The following is a 27770-nucleotide window of genomic DNA, read 5'->3' on the forward strand; positions in this document are numbered from 1 at the left end:
TTGAACAAATGTGAAAAATTATGCTGATAACACAGGGATATCAGAAGACCTAAATAAATTATGCTTTTTGTTTTAAGCAAAAAGATGCCACACAATCAAAAGGACTATACTCCAGAGAATGTAAAATAATGAAAATGCAGACAAGCACTTTTAAACTCAGGAACCATTCACATATTTGAAATAGGAAAAGTATGGAAATGAAGAGTGTTTTCTCCTTAGTATTTAACCAAATATTCTTACCATTGCTCATACACATGTCTACCTACTACTTTTGCCTCTTAGGAAATAAGGACAAAACTTTAATAAAAGTACAGCAATGCTATACTGATGAAGAATAAGAATATATATTTAAATACTCTGAGACATACACATCTCCCTGGACCACTATTTTAAAATTGACTATTAGTAAAAAAAAAAAGTAGGTAAACAATGATTTGACAAGAAAACAAGGATTTAAAATAAATTTTCAAAATTATATTAAGTGAAGTAAGCCAGGCTCAAAGAAACAGCCCCATGGTTTCTCTTATCTGCAATAACTAGTGTATGTCTAGGACAAGCAGAAAAGATCAAAAGCTATGTACATATGATCTTATAGGATGATGCTAAGCGAAATGAACCCTAATATAGGGACACAAGAGGTTTTATCTTTCTTGCTGTTGTTTTCAAGATACTTACAATGTACTATGTGATTTTTTTGTTTCTTTTGTATGCTTTCCTGCTCCATGGTATAATCCCCATTTTCCCTGTATTTGATACAGTGCCCTGCATCTTGTATATACATTTTTCTTATTTGGGGAGGGGAAGGGAAATAACAAAATGCTGAAATAAGGATACAGGATGACCCATTGTAACAATGAGATGTACAAGACACTATGTTGAAAATAAACTTTACAACTTGGGGGGTGGGGAGGAGGAGTTGGGGAGGTTGGGAGGAAAGGGATAGTAGGGGAAAAATAAAGGAAGGGGTAACAATGCTTGATAGGAAATATACTCATTGCCTTGCTCATGCAACTGTAACCCCCTCTGTACAGTATCTTTACAATAAAAATATATAAAAAATAAATTAAGTTTTCAAAATATTTAGCCTTTTCACAATAATACAAAGTAAATATCAAAAAAGAAATCCTCAGAATTGGTGATCTGGCCTGGGTAACTGATGTAAGAAACAGACCATAAATATCTTGTGTGAAAACCAGAATATGCATAACCTATAAGAATATACTAATATCTAAATTCTTTCCAAGAAGTTGTTACATATGATGGAAAAAGCACGGTGAACAAAAAAACTGCAGAAGGCAAATGATCACATTTATGAAAATAAATAAGCCCATAGGAAATTAATTCATTTGCCCAAAAATGTACTGAGTATCTATTATTTTCCAGGCCCTATTTAGAGAAATACGAATTAAAACAACCTATTAAAATGCAAACCCAATGAGATTAATAAAGTAATATCAGCAATATTGAGGAAAAATAGCTATACATTGCAGGTTATATTGTAAATTGGTTCAGTTTTTAAGAAAATAATCTGCTTATATATTACAAGAGTTATAGAAATGTTTCTACCTTTTAACCTACTTATTCAACATTTGGAAATAAACCTAAAAGAAGTAAAAGAAAGAAAACCAAAATACTTTTACAAAGATAAATATAACAAGATTATTCTTACTAATAAAAACTGACAGAAAAGGCACAAGGCTGAATATGCATATTCATGATAAGAATGAATATATATTTGTACATTTACAGAGATAGAAAGATAATTGCATCTACTTATTTTCTCAGTAACTCTTAGGCATTTATATGGGCCAATTGCTGTCCTAAGAGTGAAGATGTACATTGGGCAAACTACATATGGGGTCTCACAGGATTTTCGGGGGTCTTTGTGCAAACTAGAAAAATGTGTCCTTACTGGGTGGATGCAAAAAGATCAGCTAGAAGAATGCACCATTTTGTGTTTTTGTTTTTGTTTGCAAAGTAAAAGGCACTTACACATGAGAGAGAGAGAGAGAGAAGACACTTAGCAGAGCTCATGGCTCAGGAATGGAATAAGGGCTGTGTTTCAGTCCTTACAGCCCCTCATTGGATATCCTGGTATAGGGATTCCTCCCTCTCCTCCCCCCTTCTTCATTCAACTCCCTCTTCTGTCTTTTGTATATTTGTTACCAGATATAGGACCCATCAAGATAATCTCATCTTGAGATTCTTAGCTTAGTGATATCTCCAAAGATTCTTACTCCAAATAAGATCATATTCACAGGTTGTGGGAGTTTGAATATGAATATGAATATAACAAGTTTTTACAAAGACAGCCCTTCACTCCACTCTACACACATCAAGTGAATAATTCTTTTCATACTCCACAGTTGGGCTACTAGGGCTATGTAAAGCATCACTGCCTCCACCCATCATTTGAAGAGTACCAAAGGGTCTATCATCAGTCAAACCATTGTTAGTTTGGTCATAAATGTCCCCCAAAGGTCCATTTGGGGGGAGGCAGAAGACATGGCAACCAGGATGGCACTATTGGGAAGTGGTAAAAAGAGGTGAGATCTAGGGGGAGGCCTTCAGGTCATTGAGGTTGTACCCATAAAGGGTGTGGGATACAGTAGTGGGATCTCAGCCCCCACCCCCCATCCCTTCTTCCCTTCCTTTCCTTTCCTTTCTTTTCTTTTCCTTCTCTTCCTTCCCTTCCCTTTCCCTTCCCTTTCCCTTCCCTTCCCTTTCTTTTTCTTTTTTTCTTTCCTTCCCTCTTTCTTTCTTTCTCTTTCTCTTTCTTTCTTTCTCTTTCTCTTTCTTTCTTTCTCTTTCTCTTCTCTTCTTTCTTTCTTTCTTTCTTTCTTTCTTTCTTTCTTTCTTTCTTTCTTTCTTTCTTTCTTTCTTTCTTTTCTTCCTTCCTTCCTTCCTTCCTTCCTTCCTTCCTTCCTTCCTTCCTTCCTTCTCTCTCTCTCTCTCTCTCTCTCTCTCTCTCTCTCTCTCTCTCTCTCTCTCTCTCATTCTCTCTCTCTTTCTTGATCCATGGCCATGGTATGAACTGTTCTGCTGTGCTACATGCTTCTATTGGAACATACCATCTTGCTACAGACCTGACAATACAGGGCAAATTCTCAAGCCATAGTCTATCTATAAATCTATTTTTTTTTATAAGTTGATTTCTTGAGGCATTTCTCACAGTGGTTGAAAATTCACCAACACACCAATATCCTGAAATCATTGTCAAGTCTGAAAGACACACTGGTCCTTGTGAAGTCTTTGTAATGCCTGGTGTCCTACGCGTACTCTCATTGTTGGACCCAGTTGAATCCCTTGGTACTGAAGCTGTGATTTTACCATCACAGTTGTTTGTGAGGCCCAGGAAATTGTTTCCTGATCACCTTTGGCTGGCACTGTATGGCCTAGAAAGAAGAAAATGACTGGTCCTTGTGAGACACTCTGCGTTAGGTTATAACGGATCCTGAATATAATCTGCTTTTGTCGTTTTTAATCAAGCTACAATGAGCATTAATTAATTAAAACTTACTAAATGATACAACTTTAAAAAATAGAAACAGCATAGAAATAAAAATGACCGTTTATTGCATAGTTATCATGTAGCTATTAGTAATATAAAGATAAATAAGTGCTAGCTCTTGTATTTTAATATCTCAGTCTGTTGGAAAGATCCATCTAAGCAAATTAACTATAAATCAGCAGTAGTCACTGTAATGAAGGAACAAATGAAATACTGCAGAGGCAAAGAACAGGGAGCTACTATTTGTTTTGGGTAACTAGAGGTAGCTTCAAAGAGATGGCATTTGAATTAGTTTTTGAAGGATGAGTAGGATTTTTCCAGGGGGAGGACATTCCAAGGTGAGATGAAACAAGTACAGAATCTTAACAGCAATACAATGGTAAAAATTCAGTCATTTCAAGAAAAGTGAGATTTCTACAGATGCAGAAGGCAGACAAAGACTGGTTAAATACATTCAGCAAATAAGACTTGACCCTAACTATACATGTAATAAGGACAATGGAGCCACTACAATGGTGTCATCCCTTGGCAGAATCTGGGTCCTTCTTTTAATAACGGGGTGTCTGTTCTTTTCAGGTGTTAATCAGAAATGTGGTCTGGATTTTCTTCAGGACAGGCTATAAATTTATATTTCAGCCAAAGCTTTGCTCTTTTCGATTAATATATAATGTCCTTGAAATCCCTCAGTCCTTTTCTGTTTTATTTATTTTTTTCCTAAGAAAAAACAACCATCTCTAAAAAAGCTACATGATCGTGCAGGATTTTGCTCATTTTCAGCAAAGGTCACAGCATTTCTGAGTAGTAAACACCATTACTGGATTCTTCCAGGGTCTGGGTGTTTGGCAGGCCTGGTTCTTTCTGAAATAAATGACTAGTGCTCCAGAGCTGGAGGACAGCTGTGGGGCTAGGAGGCGTCTGGACATCTGGAAGAGACAGATGCATCCGGTTTCTCATCAGCCACAGCCAGAAGCGAGTCATTGTAAACCCCTCCATTTTGCTTGAGTCACCCGCACTTTGGAGCAAGTTTGGAGTGTGTCTGGCCTACTGGTGTCCATTTGGCTTTGGAGACTAAATGGATAACAGGAAATTTATTCGAGAAGGTGCTGTCAGGAATCGAGGATGACTTTCAGTTGCAACCCAGCAGCACCTGAATTGTATCCCTAGCTTATTCCTGTGATAATATCAGCAATTGATATACTTGTATGAATAAAGCTTTATTCTTCAGAGAATACTCAACCCTTGGGAGAGGCTAGCTAATTAACTTCTGCAGCGTTTCAGATTAGACTTGGCATGTTTTATGGCCTTGAAGATAACAGTGATTATTAAGTCACAAAAATATTAAATCACCTTTGCAAGGATTCCAAGGAAGGAAATGACAGAAAATAGACAAAGAACACAGGGCTTGGACTTTCTGAGAAGTGTTTACACAATTTCCCCAGAGTGGTACCTTCACAGGAGTGATTACCCAGTTAGACAGGAGGAAAAAATTTAAAAGGCAAAGCAATATTATCAACAGAGACATACATACTTCAGTATTCAAAGGAAACTTTAGCTATGCCTATAGGAAGTCATCTGAAGTTCTTAGAAACACAGAGAAAATATGTGGGCAACCTAAAGTCAGAGTTTAGAAAAGGCCTTTTCTTCTATAGTATTGTGTCTATAGACTCAGATCCATGAAGACTCACATTTGGATGTTGTTCCTATCACTTCTGAGTGTCTCATCCTTGGCAATATGCCTTGCCTTGGAATAACCATTCTCTTAATTATGGAATGGTTAGTAACTACCTGACAGTATATTTTGTCCCCCTCTGAAGAACCAGCTTTCTACGTCAAGACACCACATCTTTTACTTGAATCACTACAATTGATTTCTGACTGTCCTCTTCTGTCTTCTTTTTGTATTATTGCTCCTCTGCTATCTCTTCATCTCTTCTATATAGCCATTGGAATTGTCTCTTAAAATAATAATTCAGAATATCTAATATTTTGACTATCCTTTTCTACCAGCACCCATTTCTTACCATCTTTAAGAGGCTGTGCCTGATCTAGTCCTTGTTCATCTTTGTGTCCTCACCTTGCCATTAGATCTTTGTTCTTGTGCTCTAGCCACATTGTCTATTTTTGTCTTTTGACAAAAAATGTCTGTCCATCTGTCTGTCTGTCTGTCTGTCTGTCTGTCTGTCTGTCTGTCTGTCTGTCTGTCTGTCTATCTATCTATCTATCTATCTATCTATCTATCTATCTAATTGTGCCATATTGGGGCTGAAACTCAGGGCCTGAACACTGTCCCTTAGCTTTTTCCATTGAAGAGTAGCACTCTTTTTGCTTGTTATTAAAAATCAGAGTCTTGAAGGGTAAACAAAGGAGGAGGCTGCAATGCTTGATAAGAAATGTACGCAATAACCTGCCCATGTAATTGTAACCCCTATGTACAGTGTGTTCACAAAAAATAAATTAAAAAAATGTTATCAATCCCCCCAAAAAATCAGAGTCTTATGGACTTTCCCGCTTAGGCTGGCTTTGAAACACCATCCTCAAATCTCAGCCTCTTGAGTAGCTAGGCTTACAGGCATGAGTCACTGACACTTAGCTCAACAACCTTGTTTTATCACTAGGCTTTTTGCCTCTTCCCAATTTCTTCCACTTAGTCTCTTAAGTCAGGCCAAGCATTATCTGTCCAGAAAGGCCATCCCTGATCACACAATCTAAAGTAACATTCCTTGTCACTTTATAACAATTTAGTATGTTCAGAGCCATTACCACAATGTGAATTATCTTATCTACTTTAAGGTTCCAGTATTGCCACTTTCTCCACACTAAACTAAGCTCTGGGAAGGACAATGTTCTGTGTACTTTTTTGAGCCATGCATTTCCAGAGTTTAGAACAACGTGTTACAATCTGACGCGGACTAGGCACTCAATGAATATTATTTTCTTGGATGAATAATGAATGGTTTTAAATGCAATAATGCTTATGAAAGTGTTTAGCTCACAAAATCCTTACATTTTCTTTCTGCATTTTTGTTTTTGGAGACATTCTTGTTTTAGGATAAAGTTTTCCTGGCCAACGGCAAATAATGGTAAGAATGGTTAATATTTGTGGAACTTTTAAATAGATGTAAAAACGGTTCTAAATGCTTTCAATGATCTGACTGATTAGCCAACCCTCTAAGATATGTATTATTATAATTGTAATTATCTGAAGGTGAGGGAACAGGTGGATATGGGGTTGCTGTAATCCCAGTACTTGGAGGCTGAGGTACAAAGAGAGTTCCAAGTAAGCCTGGGCTACATGGATACATGGAATGATAATGGAACTGAAGAATAGAGGGTTTGTGTGGCAGAAAAACAAACCTATGAAGTGAAGAAAGTAGAATTTAGATTCAGGCAATTTGATGCTACACCTCTGAGAAGTTCAGGAAGCTACTTAGCTTATCAGATCTTTCACTTTTCAACTCTCCTCAACTTTCCTGTCATTTTTCATTCATTCATTCTTTCACTCATTTATTTGTGTATTCATTGAACATATATTGAACATCAATCTATTTTATTCTGGGCACTGCCTTACATCTTGGACCTAGGACTAAAAAAGCAAAATGACCCAGTGTCTTTCTCCTGTCCTTCTGAGGGAAAGGAAAGAAAAGAAGAGATAAGTGGAAATGTGAACATCCTTATTTTACCAAGGCTCTCAGCACAGTTAAACATTGGACAAATTCAAGCTGAAAATTTACTTATTGCATATTTATAAGGTGATTTTTTTGTTGCTTTGTATGTCTCTTCCCCACGGTATAACCCCTGTTTTCACTGTATTTGATGTTAGTATAATTTGTGGAGGGGAAGGGAAAAAACAAATCGTTTAAATAGGGATACAGGTTGACCCATTGACACAATGAGATGTACAAGACACTATAAAGTTCATTGAAAACGAACTTTACAATTGGGGGGGGGTGTAGTTGTGGAGGTGGGAGGGAAGGGATGGCAGGGGAAAAATAAAGGAGGAGGCAACAATGCTCAATAAGAAATATACTCATTACCTTGCTCATATAACTGTAACCACTATGTACAGTATTTTCAAAATAAAAAAACATTAAAATTTATGTATTAATCCAAAGATTGTTATTTTATAACAGTAATGGACTTCAGTATTTTAGGTATTTTACTTCAGTATTTTAGCTTTTTACATACCTGATTTCTCCAAACACTGTGCCAGCTTTCAGAGTAACCAGAACCTGAGCACCATCAGGGCCTCCAAGAACTTGGATTTCTCCTTGCTTGATGATATACATTTCCCTTCCAATTTCTCCCTGTGGAACAAACATAAAGAGGAAGTAATAAACTTGATTCTTGAAAATTATACCACACATTTTGAAATATACACTCTTCTAGAGGAGTGACTGCAAAGGAAGGAAGCAGGAAACATCACTGTAAAAGTAATTTTCTGAAGACTTGAGGTGATGGCTGACATTGGTTGAATGTATCACGTGAAGGAAATTGTCTGGAAGACAATAGTTCCCACGCTGTGATCTCCAAGTCACCACTTGACATGTGACAGTATTTCAGTCAGCACACTGCTCCAGGAACAGGCATGTCAGAGGAAGTAACCAATTGCATATATGGTTAATGCTGGATTTGGTGATCTCTGCAATGCTCTGAAGAAGGTGTCTGGACTCTTCACAAGCCATGAGTTGTAGTCATTCATAGGTCAATTTTATTCTTCTATCTTTAACATTAATGGTCTGATTTTGGGACTTGAGGCATAGGAGACCTTTCGGATATTATTTCAATTTCATATTTGGAGAGATTGTTAATACACCAGGTTGTTTTTAATGTTCTTATTTCTCTGTGAAGTCTCCTGGAAGTGAGGGTCATAGCTGGGTGCTGATGGCTCACGCCTCTAATCCTAGCTACACAGGAGGCTGAGATCTGAGGATCACAGTTCAAAGCCAGCCCAGGAAGGAAATTCCCTGTGAGACTCTTATCTTCAATTAACCACCGGAAAACTAGAAGTGGTGCTGTGGCTCAAGTGGTATAGTGCTTGCTTTGAGCTGAAGAGCTCAGGGACAGTGCCTAGGCCCAGAGCTCAATCTCCATGACCGACCAAACAAAAACAAAACAAAACAAAAAAGAAGTGAGGGTCATGATCCATGTCCAGTACTTGCGAATTCAACTCCTTGAATGTTCACATAGTTACTGGCTAGTGGTATTATTCTGTGTACATAAAGTAGTATGAAACAACAAGTCAGCATTGTATAATATAAATGCATTGATTTTTGATGTGCACTCAATACCTGGTTTAGTCTGAACTACAGTCTGTTAGGTAGGTATGTGATCAGTCCCATTTGAAAACTCTGGACCTTAGATGAATTTCTTGAGCTGGAGGTATTTTGGTCAGGTTTCTGTTATCTATTGAGGAAAAAAATTAGCTGAGTATCCTTCACATAAGTAGAACCTAGTATGCCTATGCTGGAACTCTCTAGTCTTTTCTCATGTACATCTTTTTGTCATTATTCCTGACTGTATCTTTGGGTACACATTTCTTAAGCTATACACATAGATTTATGCTGAATTATATGAGTACGTTGGGTAAATCGCCAAATAACGAGTGACTGTGGAGTCCTTGGGCACCTCTCTTATTGCACTTTTTAAAAAGGATAAGCATGACTTACAAGAACCTTTATTACACTAAGGTCAGGAAAGTCTGGTTAAGAATAAATAGGTCAGTTTGCATAATACTAGATGAAATACTTAGATAACAAATCCTACATGTCAGAGTAAAAATATTAATCACTCCCAGCTATTGCTTTGGCTTGAAACTTGTCCCCCACATTCCAACTTAAATTCCAAACCTATAATTTATTAATGGCATTTGGAGATGAAACATTTGGGAAGTGATCAGGTCAGGAGCTCTGCCTTCATGACTTGATTAATCCATTCATAGATTGATTTTCACAAGATTGGCTTTACTACAGAAGCTTTCTTGAAAGTTTGTTCTGTTTTCTTTTTCTTTTCTCATGTGAGGTCAGGTCATGATTTAACAAGAAGGCCCTCAGCCATAGTTAGCACCATGTTTAGAAGGTCTTGAACAAAGTTGCAAGGCTAGTAGTTGACATCATAAGAATTGGCAACAACTATGTCACCTAACTGTAGAATACATGCTTATACAATACATTCAGTGATGAATCCAAATATCAGGACTGATTTCTTAAAAACAAATGAAATAGTTACACGTACTTTTTTTTATTTTTAAGGCAAGATGTTTGGAAAATTAATTTTCCAAGAGGTACTCTGAGATGTAATGAGGAAGACAGGGTCATATTCCTTATTTTTTGCATGAAGTGGTTCTCAAGAAACTGGAATGATTTTTCGAAGGCAGTTATTACAACTGACTGGAGGTGAAAGTACATAATGGGTACTTAAATATAGTTCAGCACTTTTAATTATTTCTTAATGATCATTTCAATAATTTTCCAAGGAGATCTAGCATAATCAACGAACCAAAACTTCCACTATTTCTTGCATATTTCTAGGCTAATTTAAGCCTTTCCTGCAAGTCTAATTAGCATTCAAATGAAGTAGACTTCCCTCAGAGAGTAAGAGCTGACAGCATGTGCAAAATAAGATCGAACTTAGCTCTTGCGGTTGGTTTATGCAGTAATTTGGAGAAAGTGTAGAAATGCAAAAACTTCAAGAAGAATGAGGTAAACCTTAGTGAGAGTACATGTGTACATGTGTGAATTTCAGGGTTCCTATAAGAGAAGGTCATTTTCAAGGTTAGTAGAAAGATTAGTGCTTTGTACAGTGTAGTTTTTGGACCACAGCATGTCTTAAGAGCTTTTTTAAAGGTGAAATTTTCAGGTCTCAATGCAAGGATATTGAATCAGAATCTCTGGGAATGAAACCCCAGTAATTTGTACTTTAAGAAGGTCTCTGGGTCATTTCTATATGACTACATAGCATCCAGAGAAGATTGCCCAGGTAGTCCTGAAGCTGTCTAGCCTTTTGCCCAGTGACTGAAGAAAATCAAAGTTTTCAGAGGCCAATGAAGAACCAATGGAGCACGCTGTAGAAGGAGCTATGACAGATAATATAAGCCAGTAAACTTTACCCAGTAAGTTTAGTACAAACTCCCTCTCAAACCCTGCCATTTTCCAATTATTTGGGAAGTGGTGCTGTAGCACAAATGGTAGAGCACTAGCCTTGAGCTGAAGAGCTGAGGGATGGTGGCCAGGCCGAGTTCAGGCACCACAACAGACAAAAATAATGAAAGAAAGAAAGAAAGAAAAAGAAAGAAAGAAAGAAAGGAAGGAAGGAAGGAAGGAAGGAAGGAAGGAAGGAAGGAAGGAGGGAAGGAAGGAAGGAAGAGAAAGAGAAAGAAAGAAAGGAAGAAAGAAACAAAGAAAGAAAGGAAGGAAGAAAAGAAGAAAGGAAGAAAGAGGAAAAGGAAAAAAAAGTGATTCACATAGGGAAAGAAGTCAAACTATCCCTATTTCAGATGACATGATCTTTTATCAAAAGGACCCAAAAGACTCTATCCCCAACCTCTTGAATGATAACTTTAACGAAGTATCAGTATACTAAATTAAGCCACAAAAATTATGTTAACAATGTACAAGCAGAGAGAGGGAAATCAGGAAAACAACTCCATTTTCATTAGCCTAAAAAAAATCTGGAATAAGACTAACCAAAGAAGCAAAAATACCTTTATAGCAAAAACTGTAAAAACAGTGAAGAAAGAAATCAAAGACAAAGCTAGGTACTGGGGACTCATCCCTATAATCCTAGTTACTTAAGAGACTGAGATCTGAGGATTGCAGTTCAAAGCCAGCCCAGGCAGAAAAGTCTTGGAGATTATTTTCTCCAGTGAATCACAGAAAAAACCCAGATTATGGATGGCTCACATCCCATAATCTTAGCTACTCAGGAGGCTGAGGTTCTCAGTTTGAAACCAGTCCAGGCAGGAAGGTGTGTGGGACTCTTATCTCCAATTAACTTCCACAAAGTACAAGTGGAGCTGTGGCTCAAAGTGATAAAGTGCTAGCCTTGAGCCAAAGCACCCAGGGACAGTGCCAAGGTCCTGAGTTCAAGCCCCATGACTAGCAACAACAACAAAGTAACAAAGTAACATTTATGGAAATGAACTCCAGAAAATGTAAATGAAGTTTTTTTCTTTGTTACTATTTTTATTTTCTGTACTTTTTGTCTTATTTGTTCATTTATCTGTCTTTAGGAGAATCAGTGGTGGGTGGGGGGCACAGAAACGAAGAACAAAGGGAGAACAAATGCAGCAATGGTACTCAACTAGACACTATGTGGAAAATGAACTACAAAATGTATGTATGGACGGGAGGAAAAACCTGGGAGAGAGTGAGGGAAGGGTTGATATTGTCCAAAAAGAAATGTCCTCTTTACCTGACCTTTGTAACTGGAACCCCGTGTACATCGTCTTTATAACAACAATAAAAAAATTAAAAAAATCAATACCCAAACTAAAAACTCAAAATTGTGTTTTGAAGTTTTCCGGTCTTATTTCTGCTTCTCTTCCAACTTCTTCTCTTCTTTGTATTCATGGAACTGTTTTTTTTTTTTTTTACTACTGGAAGATAAAGGTGATGTGATAAAAATTAGAAATGAGAAGAGAAAGCGACATGTACGCTCTGCATTTCACACTTTGTTAAGCAAATCTGGATTGCTTAGGGGCACAAGTGGTAAAGTTGCCAGGAGTTATTTCCATGTGCAGTCCCATTGGTATTGGAGCAAATTGAAATGGCATTTTTGGTGCATTAAGGCCATATCATTTCAATACAGCGCTTACCAAGGGGGTCTGTAAATGAACAGTGCTGGGTATTGTAGTTTCCATTGCAATGAAAACAATTTCACTTTACCAGTCTGTTTACTTTTAACTTCTATGAGTCTGTGTGGAATTATATATTCCTACAAATAGTATATTCTTGAAGTCTGTTTTGTCACACTTTGTCCTTCCATTTGTCCTTCATTTTCCCTCTTTTATCTGTCATAGTTCCTTTGGAGTTGGTCTTCTCTGATGGTTTTCCATTGACATATGAAAACGTTTTTTTCTTTCCCTAGATGGAAGAGACAGCCTTGGTCTATTCTTACATTTTCTTACTTCTCTTTCAGTCAGCTTCTGTTACAGGTCCAGCTCCCTAGCATTACCTCAAGTTCCATCTTCTCTCAGTAGACTATTTCCACCTGGATTTGATATCACCTGGTGTCTTGAAGTACTTCACATTATATTTGATTTTGTCTTTTCCCATTTTCCCTGTCACTTACTCACTGGCTTCCATTCTTTCGCTATGCTAAGTCCTGTCTTACTTATTGGCTTATGGCTTCAGCTCTTTATCATAAATACTATCTTGTTCATTGTTTTAATTTTTTCCCCTTTTTTCCAAAGAGCTATCTTTCTTTAAGTAAAAAACAAAGTCAAACTGACAACCACCTTCTGTCCTGCAAACTAAATTAAGTACCTCATCCACTACACACTCTCCTGGAGACTTCTATTTCCCTTTGGAATTCAGCATTTATTTTGTATTATACATTTACACAGTTTAATTTATTGATTGCCTTTCTCTCCCATTAGGTCAGAGATTTGGCTGAGTGTTAGAATCATATGGAAACTTCTTTCAAATTTAGATTTCATTTTAGCTCCATCCAGCCAACTTAGTTCCTAGATGTGGGTCCCAGATTCCAGTGTTCAGGTGACTCTGATGTGTATAGTGAAGCATAGCATTCGACTGCAAACCTCTGGATCACCTTTGCTCTGCTCAGTTCCCAGCATGGCGCATGATCCAGAGAACTCAAAAGTTTCTCCTGATTTTCATTCAATAGGCCATTCTAAAATCTCTCTGACATTTATCTCACTGTAGTTCCCTGCACGTCTCCAGACATCTTTGTTTCCCTCTGCTTTAGCTCAGGCAGGGTTCTTTCCTGTCCTCACAACACCTATTTCTCCTTTGACCTGACTCACTCCAATTCATTTGTTTAAAAAAACTTAGTATAAACATCTTCTTTAGGAAATTTTTATCAGTGTCAGGAGGGAAAAATTGTCTTATTTAATGTCCTAAAATGCCCATGCTTATTTTACCATTATTTTGGATTGAAATACTTCTCATTCCTATTCATCCTTGAAAACTCTCCAGTCTTCCATAGGTTCAAGCTTATCATCTTGCTGTATTTTTCATTTTATTAATGTCTTTACCATGGAGTCAGATTCTCTGGCTATAAAACCCAAGGTTCTAATTACTTCTCTCATCTGAGAGATGCACAAAAATATTTATACAATAAGAAGTTCCTTTCTATAACAACCCATTTTGAAATTGATATATTCATAGACTGGAATATGATGCAACTTTAAAAATGAGGTTTGTAGAGTAGTTATTAATGTGTAAAATGTTCATATGACACATTACTGCCTGAAAAAACAAATTTCAAACATTTGTACAGTAGGATGCCACTTCCATGAAACAAGCTGTAGCTACCCATTAATTTGTATAAAAAGATAGGCATAACAGAAGAATAGTGAGTATATATGAATTGTGGATTTTTTGTGTCTTATGTATGTTCTGTTTTAAATTACCAAATAGATATTTGTGATCACAAAATGCACAGGAAAGTTGTCAAAAGCACTGATTGTCAAAAGCATTGATTATTGACTAGCTGGTTGCACAAATGGAGGTAACTCATAGTTCACCAAAGACATAAAAGGGTAGAATCACCTATCACTTCTGTAATATTCCTTCTCATTAAATATCTGGGATTAATGGGGTGTAGTGATTGGTAATTACATTTGCACAAGGCAGATTTTCAGACCTTCCACACTCCTATCTTGTGATATATGTAATGAGGTCTGTATTGTCTTGTTCCATTTTTAGCTCTAAGAGTACATGAATGTTTTATAGAACTATATATCATAATTAGTTCTGTTCTGTGGAAGTCATCCTGGACTTTTATTTCAACTATGCTCTTGACCTATGCCAGAATTTCTCAGATGTATTTATTAGTTGTGTATTTGAAAGTTGTGAGCACTCACCTTTTTGCAGACAAAGTCACCAGGTAAATAAATAGTAGATTTCAACTTTAGCAACATGTCATAAATCATCTGGGTATCACAACCCTGTAGAATGGGAAAAGTAATTTTATATACATAGATAAAAGACCAGTATTTCCAATGAAAATCACAACATGGTGAAAATAAACAGCAATAGATACTTGTATTAGCATTGGAAGACGAACTGCAAATGATATGGCCTTGCCATGACTCAAGCTTGAGATAAAAAGTGATACTTACTGTTCTATCGTAAAAATAAAAAATCTGATCAAGTAGATATGGGATGAATCTCTTTGTACTACTTATTCCTATGTGGTCTTTCAGTTTATCAGTTTCCTAAGGTGTAAAATTATTTATTAAAATGGTACATATTCTCTTTTGGAGGTGAATATTGAGATGATCATTGTTCTAAGCCAGTCTGGGCAAAAAAAAAACCCCAAACAGGTAATGAAACCCTATCTCAAGAGAAAAAGCTAGGCATGCTGGCATGTGCCTTAGTCATAGTAGGAAGTGTAAATAGGAGGATCATGGTCCAGGCTGACCTGGGTAAAAAGTGAGATTCTTCTCTAGAAAAGAACCAGAGAAAATAGGGATGATGGTGTGGCTCAAACAGTAGAGCACCTGCCTAGCAAGTTTGATGTCCTGAGTTGGAACCTCTGAAGCCCCTAAACCAACCAACAAAACAAAAAAAGGTACTTTTATATCTTACCAGTAAAATATAAGTTGGCAGCATTTTGTGTAGTAATTTTTGTAATCTCATAATAAACTGATATGCTTCATACTTTGCTTTTTGTTCAGACCACTTTATTACTTATATTTTTCTATCAAATGTTATTTTAAGTACTCTCCACTCTTTCAGCCTACAAATACACAATATTGTATCCATACTGATGGGGATGACCACTGTCCCCAGCCATTGAGTGAGGTAGTCTGAGTAAAAGGTTTGTTTTTATTGTTTCTCTCTCTCTCTCTCTCTCTCTCTCTCTCTCTCTCTCTCTCTCTCTCTCTCTCTCTCTCTCTCTCTCTCTGTGTGTGTGTGTGTGTGTGTGTGTGTGCTAATACTGAGACTTGAACTCTGGGTCTCCTGCTCTTGCTAGGATTTTTGAGTCATGACTAGTGTTCTACTGCTTGAGCTATAATTCCATTTCTGCCATTTTACTGGTTAACTGGAGATAGAATTTGTAGATATTTCTGTCCCTACTGGCTTTGAACTCTGATCCTCAGATTTCAGCTTCCTGAGTTGCTCGGATTATAAAGGTGAGCCAAAGACTCCTGGTTCTTGCAAACTTTTATGCCAAGTTTTGAACTTGTGTTCAATCTCCCAGTCTCTACTTTCCTAGTAGATAGTATTACAGGATTACACCACTGCAACTGCTTGTCTTTTTAGGATAGGGCCCTGCTTCCTGTAGGAGAGTGAAATACCTACTTTTTGTTTGTTTGTTTGTTTGTTTGTTTCCAGGCCTGGGGCTCGAACTCAGGGTCTGGGAACTGTCTCTGAGCTTCTTTTTTTTTTTTTTTTTTTGGGTCCAGTTGTGGGGCCTGAACTCTGGGCCTGGGCGCTGTCCCTCAGCTCTTCAGCTCAAGTCTGAGCTTTTTTTGTTCAAAGGCTAGCATTCTACCACTTGAGCCACAGCGCCACTTCTGGCTTTTTCTGTTTATGTGGTCTTGAGGAATGGAACCCAGGGCTTCATACATGCAGGGCAAGCACTCTACCACTAAGCCACATTTCCAACCCTGGATGTCTTTTTAATACTGAGAAAAATGCAAATGGTGTTTTATCCATCAGTGGATATAATATTGTGTATTTGTCAGCTGAAATAATATTTGATTGCAAAGAATACAACAAATAATGTGGTCTGAACAAAAGCAAGATATGGAACATATTATGAGATGGTGAAAAAATACTACACAAAATACTGCCTACTTATATTTTATTGATAAAATACAAAATTCTAAAAATGATAAGAATGTCCTAAAAAATTATCTTCGTAGCCTCGTTGTGAAGAAGGGACAATGAACCTGGGAAAAAAACCTGATGAGACTTCAATTTTAATTTTTATTAATTTAAAATGGTAATAAAATAATTTCTTTCTCTGCAGAGAAATACATTTCATCTCTCCTCTCCAATTTTTCCTGCAAGCTCACTGGCAGAAAGCACTAATAAGAAGACCAAATCGATGGGAAGTGTTAGACCAATCTGGGAGATAAGCCCTAAAATAGATAAGCAAACAATTAGTGTTATGTTTATAGGAAGACACAGCACTCCATCAATAGCTTTCAGCCCAGGGCTTAGATATTCTCAGAGAAAAAACAGTGGAGCTATTCTGAATATGACTTTTTATGAACATTCTGGGCTAGGACGTGGAGTGAATCACACAAACTGAACGTAACAGCTGCATAAAGATGTAGAATTTGTCTCACCCATGAAACCATTCTGTCTGAGGATGGCGTTCTGGAAAGGGGCCGCTGCTGACTTTGGACAGCTGTGGTTCAGGACAAAAATCCTTCTCATCTGGATTTCGGCTTAGTGAAATAAAGTTTACATTATGAAAGCATTCTATTTTATGATGTGTTGGAGGGTGTTTCTTTTTATTTTTTTCTGTAAAAAATCGTATTTTTCTCCAGATACGCTTTGCTTTGTTACTACATCATTAAAACAAATTCCATCCTAGGGCTAGCTTTTCTTTTCTTTGTGATTTAGTTCCTTTCCTTTTCCTCCCTCTCTTCTCTTCTCCCCTCCCCACTCTTCCCTTTACTGGTTAATTGAAGATAAGAGTCTCACAGACTTTTCTGCTTCAATTGGCTTTCAAACCGCAATCCGGTAGGGTCTAGGATTACAGGCTGAGCCAGAAGCTCTGTGTTAGCTCCATTTCTTTGACAGAAGTCATTAGGAAGTTTTCTGTTTAGCAGAACTGAACTTCCTATGGTCAAAAAAAAAAAAAAAAAAAGGAATTGCTTCTAACATTTGATTTCATGCATCAGCTAATATTTGCTTAGTGTCTAGTATGTCCCAACCCTGTGAAACCCTGGGGATACCACCGAGCACAACCCTTATTTTGGTCATGTTTACAGCAGCATTGGAATTTGAATGCAGGGCCTTGTGCTTGCTAGGCAGGAGTTGTACCACTTGAGCCACACACATAGCTCTTTTGATTTAGTTCATCTTTCAGATCCATACTTTGGCCCAGAACTTCTTTGGACTGGGATTCTTCTATCTGCTTCCTGCAGAGATTATAGATGTTCTTTCTATAAAATGAAGATACCTGTGCAACTGTCATATTGGTACTGAATATTTGTACTAAATTGTATTGTTTTGTTAACTTGTTTAATTTTTTCAACCTCCCTGTGAAACCTGGCATTAATGAACATATTGAAATCACTCTTGTTTTTCAGAGAAAAGTTGGAAGTGTCAGGAAGGCTTTCTGACTTTTCCTCAGGTCACACCTATAACAGGTGTCAGAGACAGACCCTTCTTACTGCAGAGTATGGGTTTTGTCTATATCCATATCAACTTGAGGTCAAGGTGTACGTATTCTCTGGGGTATCCCCACAGCCCCACCAAGGTTGGGACATGCTGCACATAGATAAATATGGGCTGATGTGGGGAATAATATGTTAGGAGCTCTGTAAAAACTGTGTTACCTATTTGAGTAAAGATTGTGGATATTAGAGTTAGGGGAAATCCTAGCTTTGTTCCAAATGCAGCCTATCTATAGGTTAAATGGCTTGTTGCTATTCACAGAAAGTTATTTTTAATAATGGAAAAGTGGCCACAATGGTAAAGTTAGTAAAATTTATCATTGGAGTGTCTACTGTTTTACTTCTATAGGACATAATCATTTCTAGGCTCATTTTTTGCTTTCTTTGAAACAGAACTTAATATATTATCAGTAATGTAGAACCCATATTTCAGTATTAGCTGTGGTCTCCAGGGCTTTTTCCAACTCAGCTTTGTTTATGGTGAGAGGAAGTGATTTGGCCTATTTAAAACTTGATCCTCAGAGCTGAGAAGGTGGCTCAATGGTAGAGCACTTGCCTTGCATGCATGAGGACCTGGGTTCGATTCCTCAGCACCACATAAGCAGAAAAAAAAAGCTGGAAGTGGCACTGTGGCTTAAGTGGTAGCATGTTAGCCTTGAGCTGAAGAGCTGAGGGACAGCACCCAGGCCCAGAGTTCAGGCCCCACGACCAGACCCCCCCCCCCAAAACAAAACAAAACAAAAAAACTTGATCCTCACTAAAGGAACAAATGATGGCAGCAGTGAGTCTCCAAGAAGTCTGAATCTAGTTGCCCATGCCATTGAATTGGCCAGGGATGAAACTCATCAGAAGCTGTTTGGAGCAGCCACATCTAATGTAACAAAAAAAAAAAAGCCATATGATATAATGTCACATCTTATCAATATTGAGCTTTAAATCATATCTGGCCTAACTCTACACTTAACCTTTGCAAACACTAGTGAATGTCACCTTTCCTGGGGAACTGGCAATACTTGTACTTTTCCATGAGTTTCAGGTTGTCATGGTGAGAAATCATAAGATGGATGGACTCTTAAGGATGAGGTGAATTTATCTTTCTCTGATCAAATAGGGAAGAGCTTGATTTTGCCTATGTGGGAAAGTACATCAGTCTGATGTCTCAGTTATAAGGTAATGAGAATTGTAATTTCCTATGTGCTAGAAACTGATATAAGCAGTTTAGACACTTGACACAATCACCACACAACAACCAAATATGCCATCTTATTTAGTTTCCTTAGCTAATGTGGGGACTCTGAAGAACAGGATGGGTGCAATAACTGGTTACTGTCTCCACTCAGTGCTTTCACACAGAGAAACTAATTGGGATATGTGGCTAAATGGAATTCTTCTCAGATATAAGATTGCTGTTCAAGATACTTTATAAAACCTTGTAATCATGCTTTATTATTGATATCCCTGTGGTAAAAATAGCAGGTGGTAAAAAGGTATAGTTTTGTGGTAGCATGGACATCCGGTGATGGTGAGTAAATGCATGATAGCTTGTCTAAATGGGGTGTCACTGCTGGAGATCTGAGTTTGAATGGTACAAGTAAGTCATTTTGTCATTCCCATCTATTCCTGAGCCAGGAATAGCAGCACTGTTTGCTAAATAATCACAAATAGTGAGTCATAGGTCACATCAATGAGTCTTTTTTGGGCTGGGTTCTGTATTTCAAACAGAGTGGCAAACAGACACATTTTTCCTTCTCTGATAGACAGTGGTATCTAAGCTACAATTTTGTTCTCTCTAGGTCCTGTGAATTCCCTTTGTTTGAGCTTAGGCCGTTTCTATAGGGTGCAGTCTTAATTCCAGCCACTAGGTGGCACAGCAGAACTCTCATTACGTTTTCTATTTCTGGCACTTCAGTGACAAGTGTGATTTCTACAGCGTTTTTAATTTGGTAAAATATAACTAAAAAATAAAAATCAGAATAATAGCTCATCATAAAAGAAGAAAAACCACCAATTTCATCAAAGTAATATCTCCTTACTAGTTTAGTACCTATGGTTAGGCCTTGGATAAAATGAAATCTGCAAGGCACAGCATCCATTTTGTGAAAAATTAAAAAAAAATTACAATGAAAAATTTCATGTTTAAGCTGTTTCAAAACTGTGATCACCCCAGGTTAAAGCAGATAAATGTATCAGTAAACCATAATTGACCAGAGCAAAATTTTAGTTAAAAAAAAAGCCTTAGATTCTACTTCCCTTAGGGGAAAATACTGGTGATTCAAGATCTTTTGTAGGTGGAGAATAGGAAAGAACATTTAAATTTAGATCTCTAACAAATGTGTAAAGTCTAGTTCTGTGAAAATGGCCAAAGAAGTATCACTTCACACTTGAATTTTTTCCCTCCATCTTCAGTACAGGATTTTAAAATTAGCACCTTGAACTCGAATAGCTTCCTTACTGTCTTGCATTCTACCACTTGAGCTACATATTCAGCCTGGCATTTTGCTAATTTAATTAAGGATGGATCCTAACAGACTTTCCTGCCCAGGCTGGCCCAACCTTCATCCTCCAGATCTCAGCCTTCTGAGTAGGTAGGATTACAGGTGTGAGCCACCAGCATCCAGCGAAATTTAACTTTTGAGTCAAAATGAAACTTTCCCTCATTGCAAAGCTTTGATTTGAAGTTTGATCCTATTGGGAAGTGGTGGAGCCCTTGGGAGGTGGCCGGGGCGGGGGAGGGGGGGGAGCTCATAATAGAAGCTGGATTATAGAGGACATATCTGTGAAAGGTATATTAGTACCTCAACTCCTGCATGTTGTCTCTTTGCTTTCTGATCCTCATAAGGTAAACAGCCTCTTCCACCACATGCTCCCACCAGGATACACTGTGGTGCCACAAGCCCAAAGAAACAGAGTGGAGTAAGCCTCTGAAATCAACAGGCAGAATAAACTTTTCCTCCTTATTATCCCAGTGATGAAAAGCTAACATACCCACCACCTACCACCTATCTCTGGTTAGGTTCATAGACCATAATATACCAAGAATTCCTGTGCTTACTCTCTGTCCATTGCTTAGAGCTCTAGTTTGCTTCTTCTGTAACAATCAGAATAGTGCTGGATGCCAGTGGCTCACTTCCTGTAATCCTAGCTACTCAGGAGGCTGAGATCTGAGGATCACAGTTTGAAGCCAAATTGGGCAATAAAGTCCATAAGACTCTTATCTGCATTAAACCACTCAGAATAAGTCAGAAGTGGTTTAAGAGGTACAACACTAGCTTTAAGCAAAAAGAAGCTCGAAAAGAAGCATCTAGGCCCTGAGTTCAAGCCCCAAGAGAGGCACACATACAAAAACATCAGGATAGTAACAAAACATATCTTGGAAAAGTACTAGCTTGCTTGCTTTGAAAAGAAAATAGAACAGACTTCATTTATTTAAACAACAGAAATACTTTTTTCTCAGTTTTGGATACCTGAAGCCTGATAAAAGCCAGGTGTTGTCAGGATCATTCTTTTCTGAGGTCTTTTTTGTAGGCTTGCTGATAGTTACCTTCCCTGTGTCCTCAAATGATCTATCTTCTGTCCACAATTCCCTTGCAAGTCTCTGTATATCCATATTTCCTGTTCTTATGAAGACCATAGTCTCTGGGTCAGGACCAAGCATACAGGTCTCATTTTAACTTAATCATCTCTTTAAAATATAGTCATATATCTCTTCAAATATAGTCATATGTTAGGGGTATAAAATTAGTCATTTGAATTTTGGAGGCAGTGGACATAATTCAGGTTCTAGCAATTGAGTTTTGTGAGAATTAATTCAAAGAAGGTAATGAGGTAGTTTGCAAAATGTAATACATAATATATATTCAAATAAACAAAAGCTGTTATTTTGTGCAAATATATGTATCTCTTTTAAAATTCAAGGTGAGTAAAAGTTTGATTCCTTGCATTTTACTTCATCCCATACTCAATTGAAAATGCACTGGCAAATGGAACTGGGGGTAAAGCAAGGTGCCAGCACTGTTGGAATTGAAGGATTACATGTGATTTTCATCTGGTATCATCCTAATGGTAATTAGGATGCTATGGCATTGCTTACATTCCTTTTGCTAAAGCCTTATGATATCCATATTCTACTAAGAGACACAAATTTCACAAGGCTGAATGGCAATGAATACAGAAACATTTGCACTACACATTTAGTTCTAATGTAAAATTAAAGCACACTTGTAGTACTAGGGTGAATTTCAGTGTAATATAAAATTAGAACAAAAGAAGCATGTGTTCAAAAACTAAAGCAGGTTTATTTAACTTAGTATTGTACTCTGGTGCTAATAGTATCTATTTGATCTATAGTCACACCCAGATTTACAAAAGAGAAGAAGGTTCTAAAAATTTTGGCTAAAGTCCCAAAATATAAACTTGATAGCATTCTTTTTGGCATTTGTGAGCTTAGTAATTATGAATCTCCTTGGTAACCCTATCTGCAAGGATACAAAATTCACCTTTCAACCTTCTATAGTAGTGCTGGACCTCTATCTGTTCCTATTTCTATCTTGCTTTTCAAAGATACAGAAGATTTGTTTCCAGGAGAATTCAAGATGGAGTTTGCAGTCATTGTTTTTGAATCTAGATAATCTGGTAACTTCATGTGGCATGATGTTTTGTGTTGGAAAAACTGAAGTGTGTCCTATCTGTTTTCTCATTTCATAACTGCCTATGTAGCCTATCTTTCATGGACCCTTCTAGATTCTTCTTTGTTTACCACCCTACACTCTAGTTCCAAAGACTTCTTTCAATGAATATGTCTATTTTTTCCACCTTTGTGAGCCTCCAGACCCTCTATCTCTTGACAATTCCCAAGTGCCCTTTTGGGCACTCACCCCTTCTTTGTGGACTCAGCTCCTGGGGTCCAAAGGTGGCTCACAGAGAGCTCAGATGACTGATTTAGAAGCAAGGCCAGCATCAATAAAGTCTATGTTATAAGACATAGGATATGGGATTATCAACCCATTTCTTCCCTAGAAAATAATAAATGCATATAAACTGTAAAGTCTGTCTCCCAAAAAGTGAATTTAAAAAGATTCCATACCTGCTTACTTTTTACTTCACTTGGCTTTGGAAAAAAAACCCTCAACCTTCATTAAACAGAAATATAGATAAAATGGAGTCTTTCTGGGAAGGAATGCATCTTTAATGGAAATGTCAGGAAAGAATCTGTTTATATACACCGCTAGCAAGATGTGGAGATTGAACTTTTTTTCAATCAGATACTACTGACTTGATAGATTTTCAAAACCATATGTAAAAGTGGAGGCAGAATTGTAAACAGAAAAGCTGGAACTTACCCACAAAACTCTTTGACATTTAACTTACAGTATTTTTTTCCTTTAGGATGAAAAACCTAATTGATGTCATTTTTAATTTAGTTAGATAATAAGGCATAAAGAACTTTAGAACATTTTAAAACACTGTCAATATGCTCTAGTGGGTTTCGTGTGTTTTTGATCAGAGCATGTAAGACAAACAATTTTATTGGGCCTAGGACACAAATAGATATGTATGTGTGTATTTAAAAATAAACAGCAGAAACACATTTTTGTCCTATCCTTTCTTATGTGTGAGGTGCTGTTATATATTCACCACTTTATTAACTAGTTGTGACTCACTTAGATTCATTTACTTAGGCATCAGATGATCAGCATCAGATGACCAGCTGTAGCATGCCAGTTATTTTTCTATACAGCCCTGCCAAGCAATGAAGGACCCCCATTCATAGCCTTCCTGAGAGGTCAGAATTTTGTTTGTACTTTTTAATTGTAAAAATGCTGTATAGAGAGGTTACAGTTACATGAGCAAGTAATGAGTACATTTTCTATTGCTCATTGTTGCCTCCTCCTTTGTTTTCCCCCTACCATCCACATTCTCCCCCTTCCCCCCCTCCCCCACCAAAGTTGTAAAGTTTGTTTTCAACATAGTGTCTTGTACATCTCATTGTTACAATGGGTCAACCTGTATCTTTATTTAAGCATTTTGTTTTATCCCTTCCCCTCCTGAATTAGAGAAGTGTACATACAAGATGCAGGGCACTGACATCAAATATAGTGAAAATAGGGGTTCTATCGTGGGGGAGGAACATACAAAGAAACAAAAAAAATCACATGGTACATTATAAATACGTTAGAAACAATAGCAAGAAAGAAGAAAAGATAAAGAAAAGCAAATCAAAACAACATTGAGATTCCATCTCACCCCAGTAAGAATGGCTATAATCAAGAAATCTAATAACAGCAGATGCTGGAGGGGATGTGGCCAGAAGGGAACCCTACTGCATTGTTGGTGGGAGTGTAAACTTGTTCAAGCACTTTAGAAAGCAGTAGGGAGGTTCCTCAAAAGAATACACATAGAGCTCCCCTATAACCCAGCAATCCTATTTGTGGGCATTTACCCAACTATCACCAACAAGGCCATACTAAGGCTACCAGCACAACTATGTTTATCGCAGCATTATTTGCCATAGCTAAGATATGGAACCAACCCAGATGCCCCTCAGTAGATGAATGGATCAAGAAAATGTGTGTGTGTATATGTATATATATATATATATATGTATATACACATTTTCTTATATATATGTATATATATTATGTATACACACACACACACACACACACACACACACACACACACACACACACACACACAATGGAATTCTATGCCTCCATCAGAATGACATCACCTCATTTGTTAGGAAATGGAAAGACTCAGAAAAATTTTTTGCAGGCCATTCCATGATGAATCTACTCTCTCAGGCTCCATGTTGAGAGAACCCCTGCACTAGAAATTGGAAATTACTCTCCTATAATCTCCAAGAATGGACACCACTATGCCCAGCTTGCTTTTTGAAGTAGGGTCTCGCTAATTGTTTTGCTCCAGCTGGTCACAATCCTCCACCACAATCCTGTTATCTCAGCTCCCAAGGAGCTGTGATTCCAGACATGAGCCCTCCACAATTGTGTATTTACAAGGTACTCGTTTCTTCATGCATTACAAGTTCTTTTATGTCTACATTGGAATGGTCACGTCAAGTACCATGACTTAAAATACATCAATGTGCTGATGGGTCCAAATTTATTGTTTAAGCTTGAGCCTCTTCTTGGAACACAAATTTATGAATCAAACTGTCTACTTCCATGTGGAAGTTTAACAGTTACTGCAACTTAACATCTGTCTTAATCAGTTTGAACAGCTCTAATAACATATCATAGATGAATATAATTGTGTTTCTTATAGTGTTGACAGCTGAGGAGTCCAACATCAAGGTGCTAGTATGTTTGGTGTTTTTGTGTGGGATGCTCTATTTTCTAAGATAGGCTCTGGAAAGGAGGCATTTTGTGTCCCTTATAAGACTAGAAAAATTGTATTAACTTGGGGCTGCTTTTACAGAGGTGTTAATCACACTCAGGAGGGCAACATCTCCATGACTTAATTACCTAAAAGCCATACCCGCTTCATATTGTTGCTTCCGGGATTGAAGCTCCACATGGGTTTTGGAAGAGATAACCATCTCCTTCACTCTTTTCTTTTTTATACCATAGTAATTCATCCCCAATTCCCAGCATCATTCTTGTTTTCCCCCACTCCCCTTTCCATGATCAAAGAGGGAAAACTGTAGGCTCTCCCCTGGCACACACTCAGTATTAGTGTTCTTCTCACTGATTCTGCCCCCACAACCCTGGGTCTGGTCACCAGCATCTTTTCTGAAGACAGTTATGCTACCTTCCTTTTTGCATCTCTGACTCAACATATGTCATTCTTAAGGTGCACTGTCAAGCCATTGAGAAAGATAATCCTCTTCAAATTGGTCTCAAATAAAACATTTTCTCCTCAAGGTCTTCAGTATCTTTGTATCTTGGAGAACCATTCAGTCCGAAGTTACACTTTAGCCTCTAAGCTCTTCCATGAGCATGATCTCTTGTGCAGCCTCCCTTGGAATTATTTTCTCTGACTGCTCTTATTTTCATCACTCTTTTGGTCTTCTCAAAGTGTGTTCCTAGTGCAGAGCTCTATCCGGTTTACCTTTCTGTAACATCTCCCTATTCCTCTCTTTCCTCTCTGTGTCTGCACTGGTCACTCCCATGGCTTCTATGATCCTCTTTTCAGATGTACTTCATCAGAAAGACCCATTATGATCAGTGCCATCCACATCCACCTCAGTCCCTTTAAATTTGTCTCATGGCATGATGGCTTCCTCATGTTATATATTATTTCTCTTTCTCATTTTTCTGGAATTTAAGCTCCTTACATGTAAGTATACCAGCTGCCAAAATGGTGTCCCCAAACCTAATAAAAACTTAATAAATATTTGTGGAATGATCTAGTTGAATAGATGAATCAAAGAATGTCACACAGAACTCAATTTTAGGAAAGGAAAAGTTTTTCTTTGTGCCAGTCATAGGGCTTGAACTAAGGACCCAGGTGCTGTCTTTAAGCATTTTTTGCTCAAAGCTAGAGTTCTACCACTTGAGCCAAAGCCCCACTTCTGGCTTTTGGTATTAAATAAAGATATGAGTCTTATACACATTCTTGTCCAAGGTGGCTTCGAAGTGTCATCCTCAGATTTCAGCCTCCTGAGTAGCTAGGATTATAGGTGTGAGCCATTGGTGCCTGGTAGCAAGGAAAATGTTTATGCATCATAATCCATAAAGGAAATAGTAAAATTAAAATCATTCAAAAGTTAAAATCATGTTTGTTCTTTTTCCTAAGAAAAAGTCACTAAATCTAAATTTAGCTTTTTAAAGGTCTAAGTGCAAAATACCAGAACAAATCTATGATTAGGCACAATTCTCTGATTGTCAGGCCAATCCAGAGCTAATTTGAGGCTTGATTCATCATTCATTGCCGGAGCACATTCGTAAATGCAAGGTGGTACACATACTAGCAAAGATAGAGAGCTGTAGAGTTTAATTATATTTAAATTAATGCAAGAAAAATCTGAAGAACTCTTCTTCGTTGACACCAATTAGAAGAAAAAGGCTTCTAAAGAGTAAGTCATCTGTTGAGGAGAGACCTGTAATTTATTTGGCTCTCACAAATTTTCTAGGTTATTTTGACTTTGCTAAAACATAAGGCAAAAAATCATGTCTTGGAAGAGATTTTTCAGATAAATTGATCTTAATTTCTAGTACTGTTAAAATACTTGCCTTGAATAAGTCGACTTTGTTGAGGACGCTGAAGTTCATATCAATGGCGATAGACAACTGCATTGTGGTTGGCAGGGACTCAAGAAAGCCAGACTCATCTTCGTGAAGATAAATATGGGTACCCCAAAAGAAAAATAATTAGGGAAATAACTTACCAAAGTGTAAGTAGAAAATATGAAAAATGGAAGAAATAAAACACACATGTAATAAAACAATCAGATTCTATGGTTTCATGACATCTATTGGATCGACATAACTAGCACAATTGTACTACTGTGTATGTATATGAAAGAAAAAAAGTATTTTTTTAAAACTCTGGCCAACATACTAAATAATTTCAGAGTCTTTGCTTGCTGAAACTTTAGATAGGGAACTTAATGATTGGAGGACAAAGCCTAGTGAACAAACAAGGGTAGGAAATAAGATCTAATTTTTATTTTCTGTGTTTCTTGTCTCCAGCCCTAACTTTCTAGGGATGGTTAGTAATAAGGAGCAGCAGGTGGTGTGTGAAGGCTTTCAGAGC

The 27770-nt window shown here is 37.4% G+C and overlaps 1 protein-coding gene across 1 annotated transcript in view; it reads right to left on the bottom strand.

Annotated features, from left to right (window-relative positions):
- The window catches only part of Cngb3 (cyclic nucleotide gated channel subunit beta 3), a 108689-nt gene that overhangs the window by 15176 nt on the left and 65743 nt on the right, over positions 1–27770 (bottom strand). The window contains exons 11-13 of the mRNA XM_069991703.1: positions 27248–27345; positions 14556–14639; positions 7697–7815 (exon numbers count right to left, since the gene is read on the bottom strand). Coding sequence (XP_069847804.1) covers positions 7697–7815; positions 14556–14639; positions 27248–27345 — 301 coding nt within the window. The remainder of the gene's footprint in view (positions 1–7696; positions 7816–14555; positions 14640–27247; positions 27346–27770) is intronic.

The sequence above is a fragment of the Dipodomys merriami genome, unplaced genomic scaffold (genome assembly GCF_024711535.1).
Source record: "Dipodomys merriami isolate MVZ:Mamm:240054 unplaced genomic scaffold, mDipMer1.0.p SCAF_4, whole genome shotgun sequence".
NCBI classification, from domain to species: domain Eukaryota; kingdom Metazoa; phylum Chordata; class Mammalia; order Rodentia; family Heteromyidae; genus Dipodomys; species Dipodomys merriami.